We start from the raw sequence: 18,327 nt of genomic DNA, 5'->3' as shown, positions 1-18,327 counted from the left end.
CCAGCCAAGAGATGGAGATGGGGAGAGGAGCTGTTGGTGCACCAATAACGCTTCCATCAACAGTTGTTGTTGTTGGAGGAGAAGGAGGGGTGACGTTGGGTGTGATGAGGATGAAGGATTTGAACAAAGAAGTGACAAAGGTAATGCAAGATGAATTTCAGAATGAAAAAGGGAAAGTGGACGATGAAGAGGCGAAGATTGCATATAATTCATTGAAATCTTATGATCAGAGAATAAAACAGCTTCTGCTGATGAAATTGCAGGAGACACAGAAGAAGAGGAATGAGAAAGAAGAGCGAGAGCGCAGAAAAATGGAGAAATTGGTGAAGAAGATAGAGGAAAAGGACAAGAATCTGTTTAGCAGCATCCAAGGAATACTACAACCACACCTTGAGACAGGCACGCCGACCAACCAGAAGGAGAATTAAATGGCAAGTGAGGCTCAACAAGAGGCGAAAGAAAGCAAAACGCCATTTTTAACAAGAGAGCGGAAATTGGACTGCATATTGAATAACCTTGCTAATTCTGACTTTGAAGCTTTGAGCGATGAACTGGATGTGTCTTGCCGCTATGTTCGCATTAAAAGCGAGGAAAATGGGCAATTTGTGTGGAAGATGATGAAAGTGCCTGTGTATGCAGCAGTCGACTCGAGGCAGACAAGAACGCAGCTGGATCAGATGAGTGCGCTGAAGAGTGGGCTGAGGCAGAGCAGGGCGGATCTGCGAAGAGGAATGGGGATGAAGTAGAAAGGCTGGTGGCCAGACAAAGAGGAAGCAGAAGAAACACACAGAAAGGGAAGGAAAGGAGCAGGGAAAGGATCACCTCTGCTGTTTCAGAAGGAGAAAGGGATAAGAACATTCAATCAGAGCAGTGTTCCTGGACGAAGAGATGCCTGTCGTTCTCAAAGTTGGTGTCTTTCTTCATGTCGCAGAATTCAATGGCGATGGATCTGATGCAGAAATACCCTACACTCAATTTTGTTGCGCCTTTTGATTCAGCTGCTGATTTTGCTGCAAATACAAATATTGCTCTTCATCCTCTTTCTCATTGTACTTCATCACTTGTCAATTCGTCCTTGTTTATGAACATCCAACAACAATCTTTTCCTTCTCTCAGAACATCTCAATCTCCTTCCCTCTTTTCTCAAGCTGTACATCCATCTTCTGCTAATTCTGCTTCTCCTGGCTCTCTTTCTCTTCTCTCACTTCCTGCTCTATCTTCATCTCCTTCTCTTTCATTCAGCACCCGTCAAATTCATCATCAGGCCTCGTCTTTCATTCCTATTCAGAAGCACAGATAATTATTTATTCTGAAATAGAATTTCAACCAACCTAACACGTCAATGAAATGAATAATTTTGATCTGGAATATCAGATCAGAAGACATTCATCAAAGGAAGGAGATCGAATCTGACTTTTTCATTTGGAAGCTGAAGCATTTGCAGTGAAAACAGAAAGAGCTTTGAAACAATTCTTTTATGAAATGGATGGGTTCCAAAATAGCCTTCGGCAGATTTCACAACTACAAAATCACAACAAATTATTGAAAATGAAATGAGGAAGAAAATCAATTTTGAAGAAAAGGCTTATTTAAAGAGAATTTATAAAAGGCGGTTAAGTGAATCGGATACAAGCATGTTGAAATATGTATGCTGAGGAAATAAATGTTTTTGAAGAACTTTCTGATATGACCGAAGAAATGAGAACGATAATTACTGTTTTTCAACGAACGTAATTTTCATTGGATGAAGAAGCTAAATCAAATGGAAAATGACGAAAAAATAATAAAACCTGTGCTGATTTTGGGCTACATGAAAGACAAGTGATGATATTTACTTCAGTTGAAAAAGCTATGAAAGTTCAAGGATTTAACAATGATATAGAAACTGTTCAAAATTAGAAGAAGAAATAGTTGTGAAAATTATGATAAAGTTAATTAATTCCAGTAATTTTTGTGTCAACTGCATTGAAAGTGAATGTTTGAGTGGGAGCAAATGTTGAGGCGAGAAGAGTGAGAGAGGCGTCTTGGAGGAGGGAAATGAATCCGTTGAGAGCATACTCCACTGTGGCACATGGGATCTGTTGGGGTCTGCCACATGCATCAGCATCAATTCCATTGTTTGCAACAATTTTAATCAGAGAAATGTGAGGGAACAAGCTTTTGAATTTGGCTTAATCCAATATTCCACTTTATCTGTTTATGTTTGATGAATCTGATGAATCGAATAAAATGAACGGAGATTTGTTGGCTATACAAAGGTGAGGAAAAAAAAAGAAAAATAATAATTAATGTCAAATTTGTCTAAATAATTTTGTTTTCTTTTCTTCTTTTCTGTTCTTCTTTTCTGTTCTTCTTTTCTGTTCTTCTTTTCAATTTTTTCTTTTCAATGTTTTGTTTTTCCAGTTTAGAAATATCTATTTTCCTTTTAAAGATTGATTTTTCAATTTTTTTTTTGAAACTTGATTATAAAAATCCTTTTTAATCAAAAACATTAAAGAGGTATGTATTTTTTAACATTAATAAATAAAACAAATATATATAACAGAAATAAAAGCTAAAGACTTGAAAAAAATACATTTATTTTTTATGATCAATAAATACCACTATAGATTTTATTTTTTCGATTTTTGATCTTTTTTTATGATGTCAAAAAAAAACACCCATATTCCTTTTATTTTAATCAACGATCTTTGTCAATAATAAAGAAAATCGGCTTGTTGGTTCTTTATAATCTTATTTTTTTAACAAAAGGAAGTAAAAAATACTCAAACATTCACATAAAATAATGTTATAAAAGGCTATTAACCAAAAAGAATAAAAATAATGAACAGTTAATTCAAAAGAGGATTATTGATAGTGTTGAAAATTGTTTTAAAAACAAAGATTCAAATAAGCATTTCGTTTAAAATGAATGGCACAGTTTTTCTTTTTTCATAAAAATTCCATCCGCTTGATTCAATATTTGAGAAAAATATGAAAAATAAGTATTTCTGAATTGACATATTATTTTATTAAAGTTATCTTTCCTATGAATCAAAAAAAAAAAACATTAAAAAAAGTTAGTTGGTTATTGACACACAATAAAACTTAAAAAACAACAAAAGTGATAAAGCCGAATAAGTAATTGATTGCAATCAAACATCCATTGATTTGTTCAAAGAAAAATACTTAAACGTTCAATAAATCTTGCTTTTATTCTTGAAACAGAGTTAAACACCTTGCAAATAAAATGTTAATAATGACGAAAGGCGAATGTGGGAAATTTATTTTTTATTTATTGCGGGATGCTCAACATTAAAAAAGGACAGATCAACATTTTTTTGGGACAGACTGTATCAAAAAAAATCACTCATAATTTACCCGGGTTATCTACCAACTATATGACTTATCTTTTTGAAAAATCAGAGATCTTCCCGTTATTGTTTCTTTTTAAGTAAATAATAATATATCCATAATCGATTATGAACCATTTGTATCATTCTTTTTGAAAAGTCGCAAACATTTAACTGATCTGAAAATATGATCACAAATGATCAAAAAATGTTGATCATTCCGTTCCCATTTAAGTTTGATGAATGTTATTTATTGTTATTTATTTCGCTTTTAATAGAAAAACAGGATTCAAATTAGTTAATATTACATAAATTTTTAACTTTATTTTGAAATACACTTATATGAGCAACTGCTTTTGAGCTATTTAAAGCAAATGAGTTCTATGTTTTTTTTCTTCATTTTCATATCATCTATTCGAATATTCATTATGAATTTTTGAACAGCAGCTAAGATTTTGTTATTTTCCTTTGTTGAAAGATAAATACTATTTGATTTGCATGAATTATAGAATTCTTTTTTTGAAATTTATGATTGTGAAACATTCAACATTTCATTGCTTATTATTATTAAACAATATTCAAAACGAACAACATATGGAACAATAAAAGAATTTTAAATTAAATAATTAAATGTTTCATTCAATTTTCCCAGAAATACTCTTTTATTCACAATTCAAAATAGCACTTTCATCTCTTTCATGAGAAACAATCATCTTTCACACACTTCATTGTTTAAGCTTATTCATCTGTTTTCACAAAAATATTTTTTCTCGTTTCGATTTATCATCAAAGAAATCCAGCTCCGTCTTGTTCCATAACTCAAAAATGATCGGTTTTTTGAACTTATCTTCCTCTTTTTTCAACGAAGATAGTATGTTAGCACCAGAGAAGGAGCTTCCAACTTGTTCGATGACTTTTCTCAGAGAAGATTCATTTGACTGCCTCTGTGAAGTTATCCACTTTTCGCTCTGCGCCTTCGTCTTCTTCAACTAGAGCAGCATGCCGATCTGATTCACCATTCTGGACGCAGAGAAGCGAAGAGAAGAAAGTGACAGAAGATGATAAGCCATCATCAGCACCTGCGGCTAACCCTTCTGATGTATTTGCTGTGGAGGCATCATATAATTCGACAGGAGCGATGGACGATATCAAGAGGCGGCTGGCGTGTATGAAAATCACAGATAGTCGTTACTGAGGGAGCAACAGACGCTTCGAGGGATATGTTGTGGTGTGACATACCTGGTTGCATTGTATGGGGGTGTTGTGTGTGCGTACGATGTGGCTCTTTCAGCGATGCTTTCGGTTCCGCTGGTGGTACCGCTTCCGTCGCTTGCAGTGTCTATGGGCACGAAGTCGGGGAGAAAGCGGATCTTTTGTGTGAAAGTGTGAATGCGCTCCCGTCGATCTACGATCTGTTTGACCCTTCACTGCTGCCGTCGGAGATAGCGCGGCTGGCGTCGCGATCTCCGCAGTCGAGGCGTGTGGTGATGAAGTTGGTCAACAAAATGAGGAGGGGAATTGTTGCAGTGAATGAAGTGGGGGAGATTGTGGAGAAGGGGCTGTCGGTGGCGGGGCTGATGATGGAGGATGTGGTTCTGCCTCCAGCAGCGATAGCGCTGGCGGCTCTGGAGGAGAAAGAAGGGGTGAAGGAGTAGAAGGAGAAGAAAGAGAATGGTGAAGGGAATACGTGAGATGAAGAAGAAGAAGGAGTGGAATATAAAGGAAAAGCATGAGAAAGCGAAGCAGGTGGTGGAGAAGAAGTTTCTAAAGTTCAACATGCTGCTGCAGAAGATCCTATACGAAGAGCGAATATCGAAGCCTGTGAGTGTACTGGCGGAGTAGCTTCAGGAAAAGGACAAGATCATCCGGATGCGGGAGAGGAAGATTCCGAAGATAAGTAACAAGTACATCACAGAAGTGAAGGAGCTGAAGGAGTAACTTGTTGCGATGAAGGAGAAGTTCGAATTTATTGATGGAGGGATTGAGAAGGAGAAGAAACGCCTGACACGTCAAGGTGAGCTGGTGAGCGGATACAGCGATGGTTCGCTGGCTGGTTGGGGGTGAAGCTTACCATGCTTTTATTGTTATCCTCTGACGTGGATGGAATTGCTCCATCTTCATCTTCGTTCATTCTGCCATCGGAGCTGTGAGAAAAATGCTGCGAAAGATTTGCGGCAAACAACTGCGATGGCTGCGTTGCGATGTTTGGGTCCGACCTAACAAAGGGATTTGTTGCGAAAGTGGCGAACGATGCGAGTGTTGTGAGAGAAGCCAACAGTTAAGGGGAAGAAATGTCCGGCGGTGGTGGAAGAGCCGATGCAAGTGAAGAAGAAGATGATGAACAAGATGGAGAAGGAAACGAAGATGCTGATGGCGCTGTCGAAAGTGCAGGAGCAGAAGAAAATGAAGGCAGAAGGCGATGTTCAAGGAGGTGATAGAGAAGCAGCAGACGGCGCTTGCGCAAAAGAAGCAGGAGCAGAAGAAAATGAAAGCGTCGTATGAAGAGAAGGTGGAGCGGCTGGTTGTTCAGGTTCGGGAGCTGGAGGAGCGTGAGGTGCAAGTGGACTTTGGAGGGAGCAGGGAAGGCGGGGCAGAGGAGAAAGATGAGAAGGAGAAGGATGTGGCGAGGAGGAGGAGGAACAGAAGCGGAGGGGGAGAATACGAGTGAGCTGAGGAGTGTGAAAAGGCAGAAAAAAGAGATACGAGCGAGTTGCATGGAATTCGGCTGTTTCAGCACAACGATCCGAAGAGAGGGAGCGGGATGATTGCATGAAAACTGTGGTTCCAACAGTGGTAAAGAAAGGTTAAGCGAGTGCGAATGTTGTGGAGTGGCCGTTCATGCTTCTTGAACATTCAACAGAAAGCAGAGACAGGGAAGACTCGGAGTGGTCTGTGACTTCTCCTGGTGTATTGAGGGCAGGGGTGTCTGTGGCAGGTGGGGTGCCTTTGTAGGCGGTGTCGATGGCGAGGGAGTGATTGATGAGTGCAGTGTCTGGGTCGCTGGAACAAGAAACGTTTTAATCAGCACGTGTGCTTCGGGTGCCACGCAGGCTGTGGTCGTCTGTGCTGATGCAGCGTCTGTTGCAACTGCTGAAGATAGTGCCGCCATTGTTGTAAGAATTATGAAGAAGATCCTGGGAATATATTGAGACAAGACCGAGGCAGACCCGTTCAGGGACAGAAATGGGTTGGCTGATTTGGCGAACTTTGTGTTCAAGTGGCTTGAAGAGAATCACGTTGCACAGAAGAAGAGATAGGAAGCGTAAAAGGAGTTGATCAACGGGGTGAAACTGTCCCGGAAGGACTTTTCTGAGGTGTGGCTATTTGAATAGTTTGTGCAGAAAGAATTTTATAAAAACGAGCTGTCATTCTTCATGTACCGCAACATGGTGCTGAATAGCCGTAAAAAAAAAATCATAAGATCAACATGTTTTTAACAGAATTTGAGGGGATTCTTTTGAAGAAGTGGTGAACAGATGCATCTGCGTTTCTGAAGCTTCTGCTGAACTTCTTCCGAGTTGAAGCCGAGAAGTTGAAAGAGGCAATGAAGGAGCTGTATGGTGCAAAATGCAGTGGCAAACCATGGACTTCACCATTTTCATCTGATGAAGCTTATGGAAGGATCTCGTTATTAAAGAATGATTTTCTGTGTGTTTCATTGGTATCGAAGAGAAAAACAAAATGTGAGAAATAAAGAAGAAATACACAAAGGTTTACGGTTCAATAATATATATATATATCTTCGGAAATCTAAGTTTCTATATTTTTTTTGTCTTTCTTTCTTTCTTTGTATTAATTTCTGTTTGTTTTCTGCATCGTTATTATTTCATCTCTCCGTATTCTTTCTCTCAATAAATCTTATGCCAAATCAGTAACGTCCTTTCTTTCACAAACAAGAGTAGATCTTCAATGAGTTTATTCGATTTCAGAAAGCTTCACTTCATAAGTGCATCTCTATCATCTTCTCTTATTCATTTTTTTGATTAACCTTTTCTCGTATATGTATATGCATGTCTATATGGAACAGAATGATAGCCTGCTTCTTCATTCCAGAGGATGAGTTGCGAATAAAAATGTGTGTAATATCATCAGGAAATAAGTATCCTTCGTTATAAAAGTCTTCATTCGGCATTTCTGATTTATTGACAATAGCAGGCCATTCAAATTGGAAGGAATAAAGAATGACACGGAGAGGAGAGTGCGGATTTGCAGACATGCACTTACACATTCTTTTTACGGAACATAATGTTAATGTTATTTCTGTCAGGTTTGAGCAGCTCTGCTTGATGAACAGCCGTTCCTTTCAGCTTAAGAATAGAAAAATTATCCGTTTTCACGATCCAAAAGACGCTCAAAAAGGGATATTTTGCTTGACGCAACGCTGGAAGCAAATAGCCCAAGTGTATTGACCTCATGGTCATTTGCCTTATCCCTATCCATCTTCCTGTCCTTTGCTTTCAGATCTTCTTCTGCTCCTCAGCTTCTCTCTTCCTAAGCTGAGTGCCACTTTCTGGAACATGTCCCATCTGTGCACCCAATCCTTTTCCATCAACAGCTTTCTCTGCTCAGCAATCATCAGAACTGTTCATCTGCCTTTTTTTTGTCTCTTCCATTTTCACTTCGTCCACCAGCCGCTGCTCCTCAACGGCCTCTTCTTTTACTCTTCCTTGAACCATCATTCCTTCGCTCGCTATCTGCATTTCTTCCCAATTCTTCATGGGCTGCAATTCACCACCCCTCTGAATTAGCCCTGTTAACATCTCATCTTATCTCTCTGCTCTGTCATTCATTTCATCCTTATCCGCTTCTTTTCGCTTTATTGTTCTCTGCCTTTCAACCTTTTCCTGAGTTGTCCTCCCATTTTTTATCTTCATCTCAGAATTCATCATCCTCATCACCCATATCATCTTCATCCTCATCTTTGACTTAAACCATGATTGCACGATCACTTTGCAACGCTCCTATGCAAACACAATCAGCGCGCGCATCCTCTACAGGGTGCCTGTATGCGAGGAATAAACGCTAGCACTAGCTCCTCCTTTTCCAGCCCAAGCCTCACAATGAAGAAGGCAGTCTTGATAAAGAACGGTCACCACAGCTCCACTGCGTTATTATGAAGGTGCAGCTTTATAAAGCCCATCTGCAGCAGGACGTTGCGTGACGATTCATGAAAGAAGAACAGGCTGAAAGACAGGCTAATCCAGAGGAAAGATGAAAAGTTGAAGTTGTTTGGCAGAGTGGAGATGAAATTAACAATGCTGATCATCGACTACGACTGCATCGCATGCCTCAGCGCGCGCTCCACATTCTTCTTGACCACGGAACCTCAATTTTCAACAGAAGGAATGCCTCATCAATGATCAGAAGAGTCATCATTGCAGCAACCAATGAATTTACTTCTTTCCTTGTAATGGTATCCAATTTCACCTGTGTGACCACAGACAGATGAAAGATGGAGATCTCCGGTAGCGCAAGCTGCGCATCTCCTGTGATCTCTCGCAATTCCATTCCGAGCACGAAGAACCATATGCACAGGTCTGTCACAATCTCAGACGCCAGTGCTTTCATTGAGGTGACAATGTTCATTATCGATACAGGTTTGGGTTCAGGTGTTGCCTTATTGCTCCTCTTATCTTTGTTGAATGAGAGTTGAATTCAGTGTTGTTTGGATGAAATATCGAATCAGTAGGTTTTATCAAGCGAAAAAAAAAATGAAGAAGACGAAGGGCAGATTCTGGTTGATGAATCATTTTGTGATGTTCCTGCACATCCAGGATATGAACCGCAGTTGATGAGAGTGTATTCTAAAACTGATGGGAATTATTAGTGATAATGAAGGTTCCATATGCCCAGGAAGAGTCATGTTCCGATTGGGAGAGAATTGTGTGGAACCAGGATGTTTAATGGATGATACAGCAGATGAGTTTATGAGCATCGCGCCTATTTCGGAGCGAATGTTTCAAATCAGAGAGGGCATTGTTACGTTTTGGAGCAGGGATGGAGACAAGGAAATGGACGAGTCTGTGACGATTGTAGCAATCATGCACAAGATAAAGTTCACCTATAACTCAGAGGAAAACAACGAATAAGATCATTAAAGTATGCAATGAAAAAAGGATGATCTTATTGTTTTTTCTTTCGAACACAATGTTCCCATGTTGAAGAAGCACTTTCTGGAACAGTCAACAGAAATATCGGAAAGCGCGCAATTGGCGCAATCGTTTTTCTGGTGGAGATAACATTATATGTGGTGAGGAATCAAGATTTTTTTTTGAAAGCCATATTCATTCACTCTGTATCGTTAATGCAGCTTAGCACACGCGTTCTCCGTCTTTTCAAGTTGTGCATTTAACATCTGTTTGATCTCAGGCTTCTTCAAGTCTAGAACTTCTCTCATCCCCTAAATCAACCAAAAGCCATCTTGAAAAGGTGTCTTCTCTGGATCGTCTGCTTCTGTTTTTGCTTCTTTTCTTGCATTTGTTTCTCAATCTCCTGTTTTTATCAAATTCCATATAATAGCTCTTTAAATGTCATCAAAAAAAATTCTGAATGTTTTAATAAATGTTCTTTTGATTAAGAAATAGAAAACAAAGATGTATAGATTATGCCTTAACTTTCTTTGATCTTCATATCTGCAACATTCCATTTTGGGCATCAATCAGCTTTGTTGTAAATACTTCGTTTTGTATGCGTTTTCTTTAAACAGATATGTTCAGCCTTTCAATATGCATTTATCCACTTCCAGTAATCTCTTATGGAATTAAAATTTCATGAGATAATCACTATTCTTTAAGGGTTTCGCAGAAATGTACCATGAGGTGCAGTTTTTATCTGTTCACCTAAACTTTCCTTTGAAGAAAGAAAAAAGTCTGACGATGAGTTGCAACGTTGATGATAATGATATTTCTCAAAATATTCGAATTCTATTCATTGGAGTGAGAAAAAAGGCTGAATGAATAAACATTCATTTGGGGGATCAAACTGATGTTTGTGAATAGATTTATCCTCATTGAAACAAAATGGAGATACTGATTTTTGATGTAAATGCACGAATTCATCATTATTATTGATTCATCTTTTACAAGCATTCACGATGGGAAAGAACATTCAACTGGTAAAACTTTCATTCTCGGCGCATTGTTGTTGAATCCAAAATTTAAAATCTATCACTTTCGAAATTCATGACTTTGTTTTTTTCGCTCCAGAGAAAGCATTTCGCTTACCGTCATAATTGTCAACTGTCAAAGTTCGAAATTGCGCCTCATTTGAATTGTCTTGAGTGGAATTTATTCAGTTATAATCAAAACTTGCAAAAAAAAGATATCCTTTCTTTTTCAACGCAAAAGTTCCAAACACATCTTTTTCTTCAAATGTCTTTCCAAACAGCATGCATGATCGAACTTAATAAGTGCAATTTCATAAGAAAAGCAATTCTCAAATTGATCAAAATTCAAATTAAAATATTTTTTGAAAATAATTTGTTTTCACGAGTTGTGGTTTTTCGCATTCAAACAAACTCTTATTATTTTTTTCATTTTCAAATGTTGAATAATGGCAAAGGAGTGTTTTTCAATTAACAGCGATGGGATGAATTTTTGATCAAAGCGACTTTTCAAAAATAAATATATAAATTTTATATATTTATCACAAACGAAACACATTTCTTAATTTTTCAAATTTTTCGCAAACCAAAATAGCTTTTATTAAAATAAATATTAAAGGGAAATTGCTTTTTTATTAACAATTCATATTTACATTGACACGAGAAGAATTCGTTATTTTCACAGTTTGTATTCCAAACGACTTTTCAAACTACATCTTTGGTGATGATGATTATTCATTATTCGAAAATTATAACAACTATAAGAATTTTCATTTTCTTAATTGAAAATGAAGAGTGAATCAAAAAAAGAGTTATCATTTGCGTTTAAATAGCATTTATCATGTGTGTTCTATTATTTGTCGTTATTCTTTTTTGTTGTTTTATTTTTCAACATCCATTTTTTGACTAATGAAAATAACAAATTAATATTTCTTTCTTATTTTTTGAATTCACATTTGTTGCGATAAATTAAATTATTAGCTTATGACTTTTTTTTTCGATCAAATATTTAAGCTGTTAAAACTGCTATATGGAAAGAACCAGAAGAAAAAAATGAAAATTTGCACTTTGCAGAAAATAGAACAAACAGCTGTACAGGTCTTGTTCTTGTTGGACAATCTCGTGCTTCACTGCTTTTGCGAAATGAAAGGCAAACTCCAATCAAACCTCTCTCTGTCCGCTGATTGCGCTATTCTCTAAGTACATGGTTATCTGAATTGCACTCAACTTAGACTGCTCGTCAGACTCTGACACTTCCTCCATCTTTTCAGCCTCCGCCATGGCCACATCTTCCTCTGATGTTTCTGTGAAGAATAAATATTCACAAAATTACCTCCCACTTCACAACGTCCGAGCACGAAGATGATCTCTGGAAGAAGTGCATACGGTAGAAGGCGTCAGAGCTGCCGAATGGTGCGAAGGGGCACGCGACAAAGAAGACGGTGGAGTTTTCTATCGGGATGATGGCGTGAGAGTGCCTGACGCTGCAGATGCCATTGGGGGAATACGAGGCTGATGTGGCAGGGCAGAAGATTGTGAATGGAGAAAGGCCTGACCTGAGAAGGTTGAGGGGGAACTCGTACGAGAATGGTGTTCGGGCGAGCCTATCTGGAGCGGCAGGAGAGCAGCCGACATTGAGAAAGCTGCGGCGAGAGTTTGTTAAGTGCTTTGGGGGAAGGGAAGCGTTGGTGAAGATAACTAATGCAATTAACCTGAAGGACACCCCATTGGATGACAAGCAAAGCACAATTGCGAAAGCTACGGAACTCGTTGGGAAGTTCAGAGATTGAAGAGTGAATAAAATGAAGATGATAATTTTTTCTGCTGAAAAAGCATTTTTGTTTAAATCAACCTCAATATTTTCATTCATTATTTTGAGTGAATTTCTCCTGACAAAGTTTTGTTTTGAACGTCATCACATTTCTTCTTGTGTCAGACATCGATTTTTTGGTTTTTGTATGTTGTGCATCTCTTTGCTTATTCTTTTAATCAATAAAGAATGTACTAATTTTTTGAACGGCACTTTAATATTTAAAAATTCAAATTTCAAATTCGCTTGGTCTCAGTTTTCTTAATAAGCAAGCAATTGTTATTTTCGCTAATTTTTTAAAGAAGTGTTTGAGTTTTGTTTGTGGAAAAAAATAATTAACACAAGATATGAATGATAAAGTTGATTTAGAGTTGAATCACTTAGAAAAAGTATCATTTTTCAACAGGTGATTTATGTCTTATTTCATTTTCCTCCATCCCAATCTGCATTTCTTCCTTCCCACTTTTTCTGCTATATCCTCTTCTTGATTTGCATCCTCTGCGCCCGTTTCCAAAACCAAATCTTCTTCCTTCTCCTCCACCTTTTTCATTTCTTCTAATTTCACTTCAACTTTTAAAATCCCCCTCTTCCGTTACCTCATCTTCCTTTGCTCCTTTCAATTCCTCCTTCTTTTCTGCCTCTTTCTCTTCACACGGGAGAATTGTTGCCCTTCGCACCAACAACTTCTACTACGTTAGATTTCAATCTCCACTGCCCCATAATTGACGTTTCTCCACTTATCTTCACCACCGATTTTGCAGCCTGTTTAGGGTTTCTCAGACGCTTTTATGAAAGAAAACGATCAGAAGACACAGCGTTTAATTGCTCTTCCTTTGAAATCTCAGCTTTCACTGAGAAGAAGAAAGGAAGGAAGATGAAAATAATGGATTCATAATTATTTGTTGGGGTGCAATTAAAGAACACGTTGAAATCACAAACATTATTAAAAAAATTTAGGTTTGGATTCAATTTGAAAGATAAATTCTTCGGCAAGTTTAAGCATGATGAAATGCTCCACGGTTTTTTTTCCAATATGATTTCTTCAGAAGTTTCATTCAGAAAAAATTCGACAATTTTCACAAAAAAAAGACAAAAAATTCAAATAAAGAATTATAATAGTGAAATACGTAGTTGCAGCAACAAACCAAGATACGTCAAAGCATTTCATTCAAATAAAGAGAAAATGACATGAAATATATGTAATTATTTCCTTTAAACTATCAATTTCTCTTCGAATAAAAAAAGTTTATCAAAACATTTCTTCATTGTATTTCGTTCGTTGCTGATCTTATTTAAATATGAATGCTGCATTATTATTGGACAATCATGTATACTCCTCTTCGCATAGATCCTACAGAAACAAATATCTATTGATCTTGGATAAATAACAACACTTTTGAAAACTTTTTTTCAGAATTGTCAAAATTCCAGAAACAAACCATGGGGAAGAATGATTCTCGACATGGGCATCATGAATGCAGAATAAAAGAAACGGGTCAGAAATTCTTTTTGAAAAATCAGAGATAGTCTGACATTTGCTTTTTTTCAAATAATAAATAATATAACATTATTCAACCATGTTCCATTGAAGTGCAAATTACAATATCAACATTATTCTCACTTTTCAAAAGTTTTCGAAGAACCACAATTGCATTAATGAAAATAAACACCAAAAGGAGGTATTTTTAATTTTTGCTGCTTTCATCAATCTACAAGGAAACAATGGTTTATTTTGTTAATTTCTTATGGACATTCAAATTACATACATTGAAAAATGCATTATGTTCCTGTTTGAATGTTTTCTGTCGCAGTGAACACTTATTTAATAATATTTGTTGCAAAAATGAAACCAACAAACATTTTTCATATTTGCCAAAAACAGTCATTTGATTCAAGTTTTGATATGTTTGTTGCATTTTTATTTTGCAGTTTTTTTTTCAAAAAGCAGCATTTTATCTTTTATGGTCATAACATATTCGTAGTCATTTGTTTCAACTCGATTGATAAAAAAACAGTTTTGAAGATTGGATGAATAAAACAAGGTCTAATTCTGAACTGAGAATCTCGTTGGAAATGTTTCTTTTTGAAACACATAATGAATAGAAGATGGCAATCTATTCGGATATAAAAAAGTGGAATGTCCCGAGAAACAGGAAAATGAAGAAGTCTACCCGCAACTGTGTATAAAATATTGTCGATTTGATGAAGCTTTGCGTGATCTCCAGCATTGGCAACAGATTGTTCGGCTCCGTCTTTTTTTCAGCCCGGCTTTGGTATGCTTATCGCTCGCCGTGATCAGCTAGAATTCCTTGGAATTCTTTTCCTACAGCAATCTTTCGCTCCTTCGTTGAATTTCAAGCAACACTGCACATTCTCATCATCTTCAAATGCGAAAAGCTCAAACAGCTTTTCTCCGCCATCATTCGGAGGAGAAAAAAAATACTCCGTTGGATATTCTACAGGCTTTCCCAGGCTTTGCTTTGAAGAAGGCGCTGCTATCGCTCTGAAGGAAGTGGAATGAGTAATGAAATGTTTTAAATTGCGTGAGTGGAATTTTGGAGGTTACTGGCTAATTACAAGTTGTGTCTGGCATTTGGATGAATATATCATTGCAGTGTCTATGGAAATAATGCAGAATGTCAAAAAAGGTAACGAGGAAGTTTCATTTGCTTTCTTCTTCCTCCTCTTCCTCCTCTTTTTCTTTTTCTTCTTCCTTCTCCAGTCATATTTCTTCTCCTACTGCTTCATTCTTATCTATGATATCTTCTTCATCTTCTTCTCTTTTAACTTCTTCTATTTTATCAGCAAATAATTCTTATTCTCATTCTTCTTATTCGTCTCATTCTTCTTCTTCTTCTTCTTCTTCTTCTTCTTCTTCTTCTTCATCCTATCCATTTCACTCCCAATCTCCAAATGTAACCCCTTCTAACTCACCCTTCCAGGTTCTGTCTTTTAAACATACAAACACCGGCTTCCACAAAAAGTTTTCACATCATCTTGCTCCTATAGCTTCTCCTCTCCCCACTCCTCTACGCGCTTCGGCCCATATCCTGATTCCCACGCCAACCGCTTTTTCCATTCCGATGTCTCCTCCACTCACCATCTCCTCTTGCTTGTCCAGAGCAAAAGAATCCGATAGACAAAGGTTGCAGCGCCTTCAAGAGCGAACGAAGCTGTAGAATCAAGAAAAAAGTTCATTGAGCGGAAGCATTGATTTCCTCGGGATGATGAAGTGAGAGCAGAGGAAGAGTCCGGCTCCTGTGATAGATACTGCGATGAAGACGAGGAAGACGAGGAATATGAGGAAGAAGAGGACGATAGACTGGCAGACGACGAGAAAGGAGGGTTCAGTTTGTTTGATGTTTACAACTGGAGCGACAAGACAGACGATGCATAGACAAAGACAGAAGCAGAAGCATCATAGAAGGATAGGAAGAAGAGGAGGAGGAAAGAAGAGATCATTCTGGCGGTTTGTGCGGACGGCGGGTTCACGACGATGATGAGCGAGAGAAACCTGATGCAAAACCAGAGGGAGAAGGAGAAGAGATAGATAAGGAGGAAGATAATGATACAGCAGATGAAGAAGGATGATGAAGTGTTTCCTGAAAGCGAGTGGTTGTAGCCATGGTGCGAATTGGGAAACGGAGGAGGAGGAAGAGAGGGAAGAAGAAGCAGAGGAAGGGAAGGAGGGAGTGATAGAGGAATCAGCAAAGGAGGAGGAGATGGAAGCGGAGGAGGAGGAAGAGGAGGAACAGTGGTAAGAATGAGGAGCGAAGGGAGAGAAGAAAGAGAGAAGGAGGAACTGCAGCATGAGCAAATGAGACTGTTGAAGAAAGCGGGGCTGGTGTTTGTAGGGAGAGAAGTGAGTGAGATAGGAATTCTGTACGATAGCTAGATAATTCTCAACTAGGGCAATGAAGCTGGATAAGAGGCAGAAGAAGAAGAGCAAAGTGAAGCAAGAAGGCAGAGAACGCCAAAGAAGCACAGAAGACAGAGAGTGAACGACAAAGAAAACGAGCATTTTGCACTGCAGCATCAGTAGAGTGGCTCGAAAGTGAATGACTCAGATTCGATTCGTTTGATTCATTCGACTTCTGAACATCCGTTTGCATTGTCTGCCTTTTCTGCTTCTGCTTCTGCTTCTTCTTTTTCTTTTTCTTTTTCTTCTTCTTTTTCAAAACTTCCAAAATCATCTGACTCTTTCCCAGTCCAAATTATCACAAACCAGCATCTCAACCAGCCATTCAATCACTTCTCTCTGCCTCACTGAGGTCTCTTTGGTTTCACTTCTCCTTATCTTCCAGCTGCTGCTTTCCCTTCCTCCACAAGCACTCTCCCCGTTCTGGCTGTGCCTGCTAATTCTGTAATACCATGTTGACAAATGAAAGAGAGTCGGTGTTCAAAAAGCCAACAATGCCTGCTTCATCTCTTTGATCTTCGTCGCCACCAACGCCACATACGCTTCCACTTCCACAAAAGTATTCTTTCCCCAATTCATTTCACAACTCGTTTTACAGTGGAGATGATAGCAGAGGAAGAGCAGACTGCTGTTCACACTCCATCTGATTTTGGAAAGAAAGTTCAGAATGAAATGATTCATTCTGCTGATGGATCGCAAAAGATACACTGTTGTCTTGTGAAGTTTGGAGCGACTGTGGATGCTGTTGCTCTTCCCAGTTGCTGGAAGTGGAAGAGTCAATATGTATATGGCCTGCGGAGTCACATGCAACAATTCGCAGTGTAAGACCTTGAGAACATGAGCGGCTGTCAATGTTGGCTATCTGAACTGCTGGATTGCTGCTTTGTGCAGAAGATGATACCAAAGATTGTTGATATGTGATGATTTATCGCAGATAAGAAGCCTAATGGATGAAGATTCCAATTTTTCACTGCAAAAGAAGAGAAAAGCATTCGACCGTTTTGAATGTGGGAAGTCCCTTTGTGAATAGGATTTGTCGCAAATGCATACAGACAAGATAGATGAATTATCAGAAGAAGCTGACAATGAAGAAGAGGAAGATGATGATGATGAATGAAAAAGAAAAGGCGAAGGCGAAGGCGAAGGTGAATGCGAATGCGAAGCAAAGAAGAAGAGAGGTTGAAGTTTGAGGATTGAAAGATGAGAGTGGCAAAGTGGAGAAATTGAGGCAACGATCGGTGGTGAAGTAGAGGGCAGCGAAGGTGCAGTGAAAGAAAGAAAAAGAGAAAGAAAAAGAAAAAGAGAGGAAAAGAACAATTTGTGAAGCAAATTGAGTGAGTGTTTGAGGCTTTCCCTCACTAGCACTTCCCCATCATCATTTTTTGCAGGCTCATCGTCATCGGGATCGTGTTTATTAAGGAATATTTCGGCAACGCTTACGTTCACTGGTTTGGTATCATCAATGGGTTCGTCTGCAGAAAGTGTATAGGTAGAGGAGAGGAAAAGAAAGTGGAATAGGAAGAAGAAGATGAAAATGAAGGCTTTTCGATAATTTATTTATTAAAAATTTTATAAGGATTGGAGGTTCCAATTAAACAATGAACACAAATTCACACACAATTAGAAAAGCAATTTCCATGATTGGTACAATTGTTTGAGTATAGAAATATTCCACAGGTATTTCCAAATTTGTAATTCTTATTTTTCTTTCCTTTTTTATTTCGTTATTTCATATTAAATTCATCAAATCACAGTTTTCGCTTAATAATAACAATGCGTATTGATTTCATAACAAATAAAGCCAAAAATGAATTGAAAACAACAAGAAAAGGAATGTTACATTGTTCAATTAAAAATTTTCGTGATTGGTTTGTTAAATAAACAACATTCATCGCTTTGTCAAACTTTAAAATTTGGCTGATTGCAAAGAATTTAAACGAGACGTTAATCCATTCAACTTTAAGATAAATTAATTTCTATAAACATTCTCAATGTTTATGTAGTGCTTATGTTCTATAATCAATCTTTTTAAGATTATTGTTCATATTGATCACTGAAACATTATGAAAATTAAATATGGAAAAAGTTTGTGATTTGTTCAAATGCTGTAAATTATTTGAGAATAATGTTATGAAAATGTTGTGTATGATAAGAGACAAAAATT

At 37.8% G+C, this 18,327-nt stretch overlaps 8 protein-coding genes across 8 annotated transcripts; 6 read left to right on the top strand and 2 right to left on the bottom strand.

The window, feature by feature from the left end:
• Window positions 1-11: 11 nt before the first annotated feature.
• Window positions 12-1,300, top strand: MONOS_11434 (uncharacterized protein; the record flags this gene model as incomplete). Its single annotated transcript, XM_067863963.1, has 2 exons — window positions 12-140; window positions 587-1,300. The coding sequence occupies 2 exons, from the start codon at window positions 12-14 to the stop codon at window positions 1,298-1,300; spliced, it is 843 nt and encodes a 280-aa protein (XP_067721686.1).
• Window positions 1,301-4,552: 3,252 nt separating this feature from the next.
• Window positions 4,553-4,987, top strand: MONOS_11433 (uncharacterized protein; the record flags this gene model as incomplete). The annotated part of the gene is made up of 1 exon (XM_067863962.1): window positions 4,553-4,987. One exon carries the CDS (start codon window positions 4,553-4,555, stop codon window positions 4,985-4,987), a length of 435 nt encoding a protein of 144 aa, XP_067721685.1.
• Window positions 4,988-5,751: 764 nt separating this feature from the next.
• Window positions 5,752-6,000, top strand: MONOS_11432 (uncharacterized protein; the record flags this gene model as incomplete). The annotated part of the gene is made up of 1 exon (XM_067863961.1): window positions 5,752-6,000. One exon carries the CDS (start codon window positions 5,752-5,754, stop codon window positions 5,998-6,000), a length of 249 nt encoding a protein of 82 aa, XP_067721684.1.
• A 168-nt stretch (window positions 6,001-6,168) lies between these two features.
• Window positions 6,169-6,441, bottom strand: MONOS_11431 (uncharacterized protein; the record flags this gene model as incomplete). The annotated part of the gene is made up of 1 exon (XM_067863960.1): window positions 6,169-6,441. One exon carries the CDS (start codon window positions 6,439-6,441, stop codon window positions 6,169-6,171), a length of 273 nt encoding a protein of 90 aa, XP_067721683.1.
• A 2,180-nt stretch (window positions 6,442-8,621) lies between these two features.
• On the bottom strand, window positions 8,622-8,918 carry MONOS_11430 (uncharacterized protein; the record flags this gene model as incomplete). Its single annotated transcript, XM_067863959.1, has 1 exon — window positions 8,622-8,918. One exon carries the CDS (start codon window positions 8,916-8,918, stop codon window positions 8,622-8,624), a length of 297 nt encoding a protein of 98 aa, XP_067721682.1.
• Window positions 8,919-9,145: 227 nt separating this feature from the next.
• On the top strand, window positions 9,146-9,421 carry MONOS_18058 (uncharacterized protein; the record flags this gene model as incomplete). Its single annotated transcript, XM_067871038.1, has 1 exon — window positions 9,146-9,421. One exon carries the CDS (start codon window positions 9,146-9,148, stop codon window positions 9,419-9,421), a length of 276 nt encoding a protein of 91 aa, XP_067721681.1.
• Window positions 9,422-11,924: 2,503 nt separating this feature from the next.
• Window positions 11,925-12,425, top strand: MONOS_11429 (uncharacterized protein; the record flags this gene model as incomplete). Its single annotated transcript, XM_067863957.1, has 1 exon — window positions 11,925-12,425. The coding sequence occupies one exon, from the start codon at window positions 11,925-11,927 to the stop codon at window positions 12,222-12,224; it is 300 nt and encodes a 99-aa protein (XP_067721680.1). The 3' UTR covers window positions 12,225-12,425.
• A 2,455-nt stretch (window positions 12,426-14,880) lies between these two features.
• MONOS_11427 (uncharacterized protein) lies at window positions 14,881-15,423 on the top strand (the record flags this gene model as incomplete). The annotated part of the gene is made up of 1 exon (XM_067863956.1): window positions 14,881-15,423. One exon carries the CDS (start codon window positions 14,881-14,883, stop codon window positions 15,421-15,423), a length of 543 nt encoding a protein of 180 aa, XP_067721679.1.
• Between the last annotated feature and the right edge of the window lie 2,904 nt (window positions 15,424-18,327).

The sequence above is a fragment of the Monocercomonoides exilis genome (genome assembly GCF_001643675.1).
Source record: "Monocercomonoides exilis strain PA203 chromosome Unknown scaffold45-810774, whole genome shotgun sequence".
Classification (NCBI taxonomy): Eukaryota; Preaxostyla; order Oxymonadida; family Polymastigidae; genus Monocercomonoides; species Monocercomonoides exilis.
Note: the sequence above shows the minus strand (reverse complement) of the source record. Positions and strands in the feature narration are given on the sequence as shown.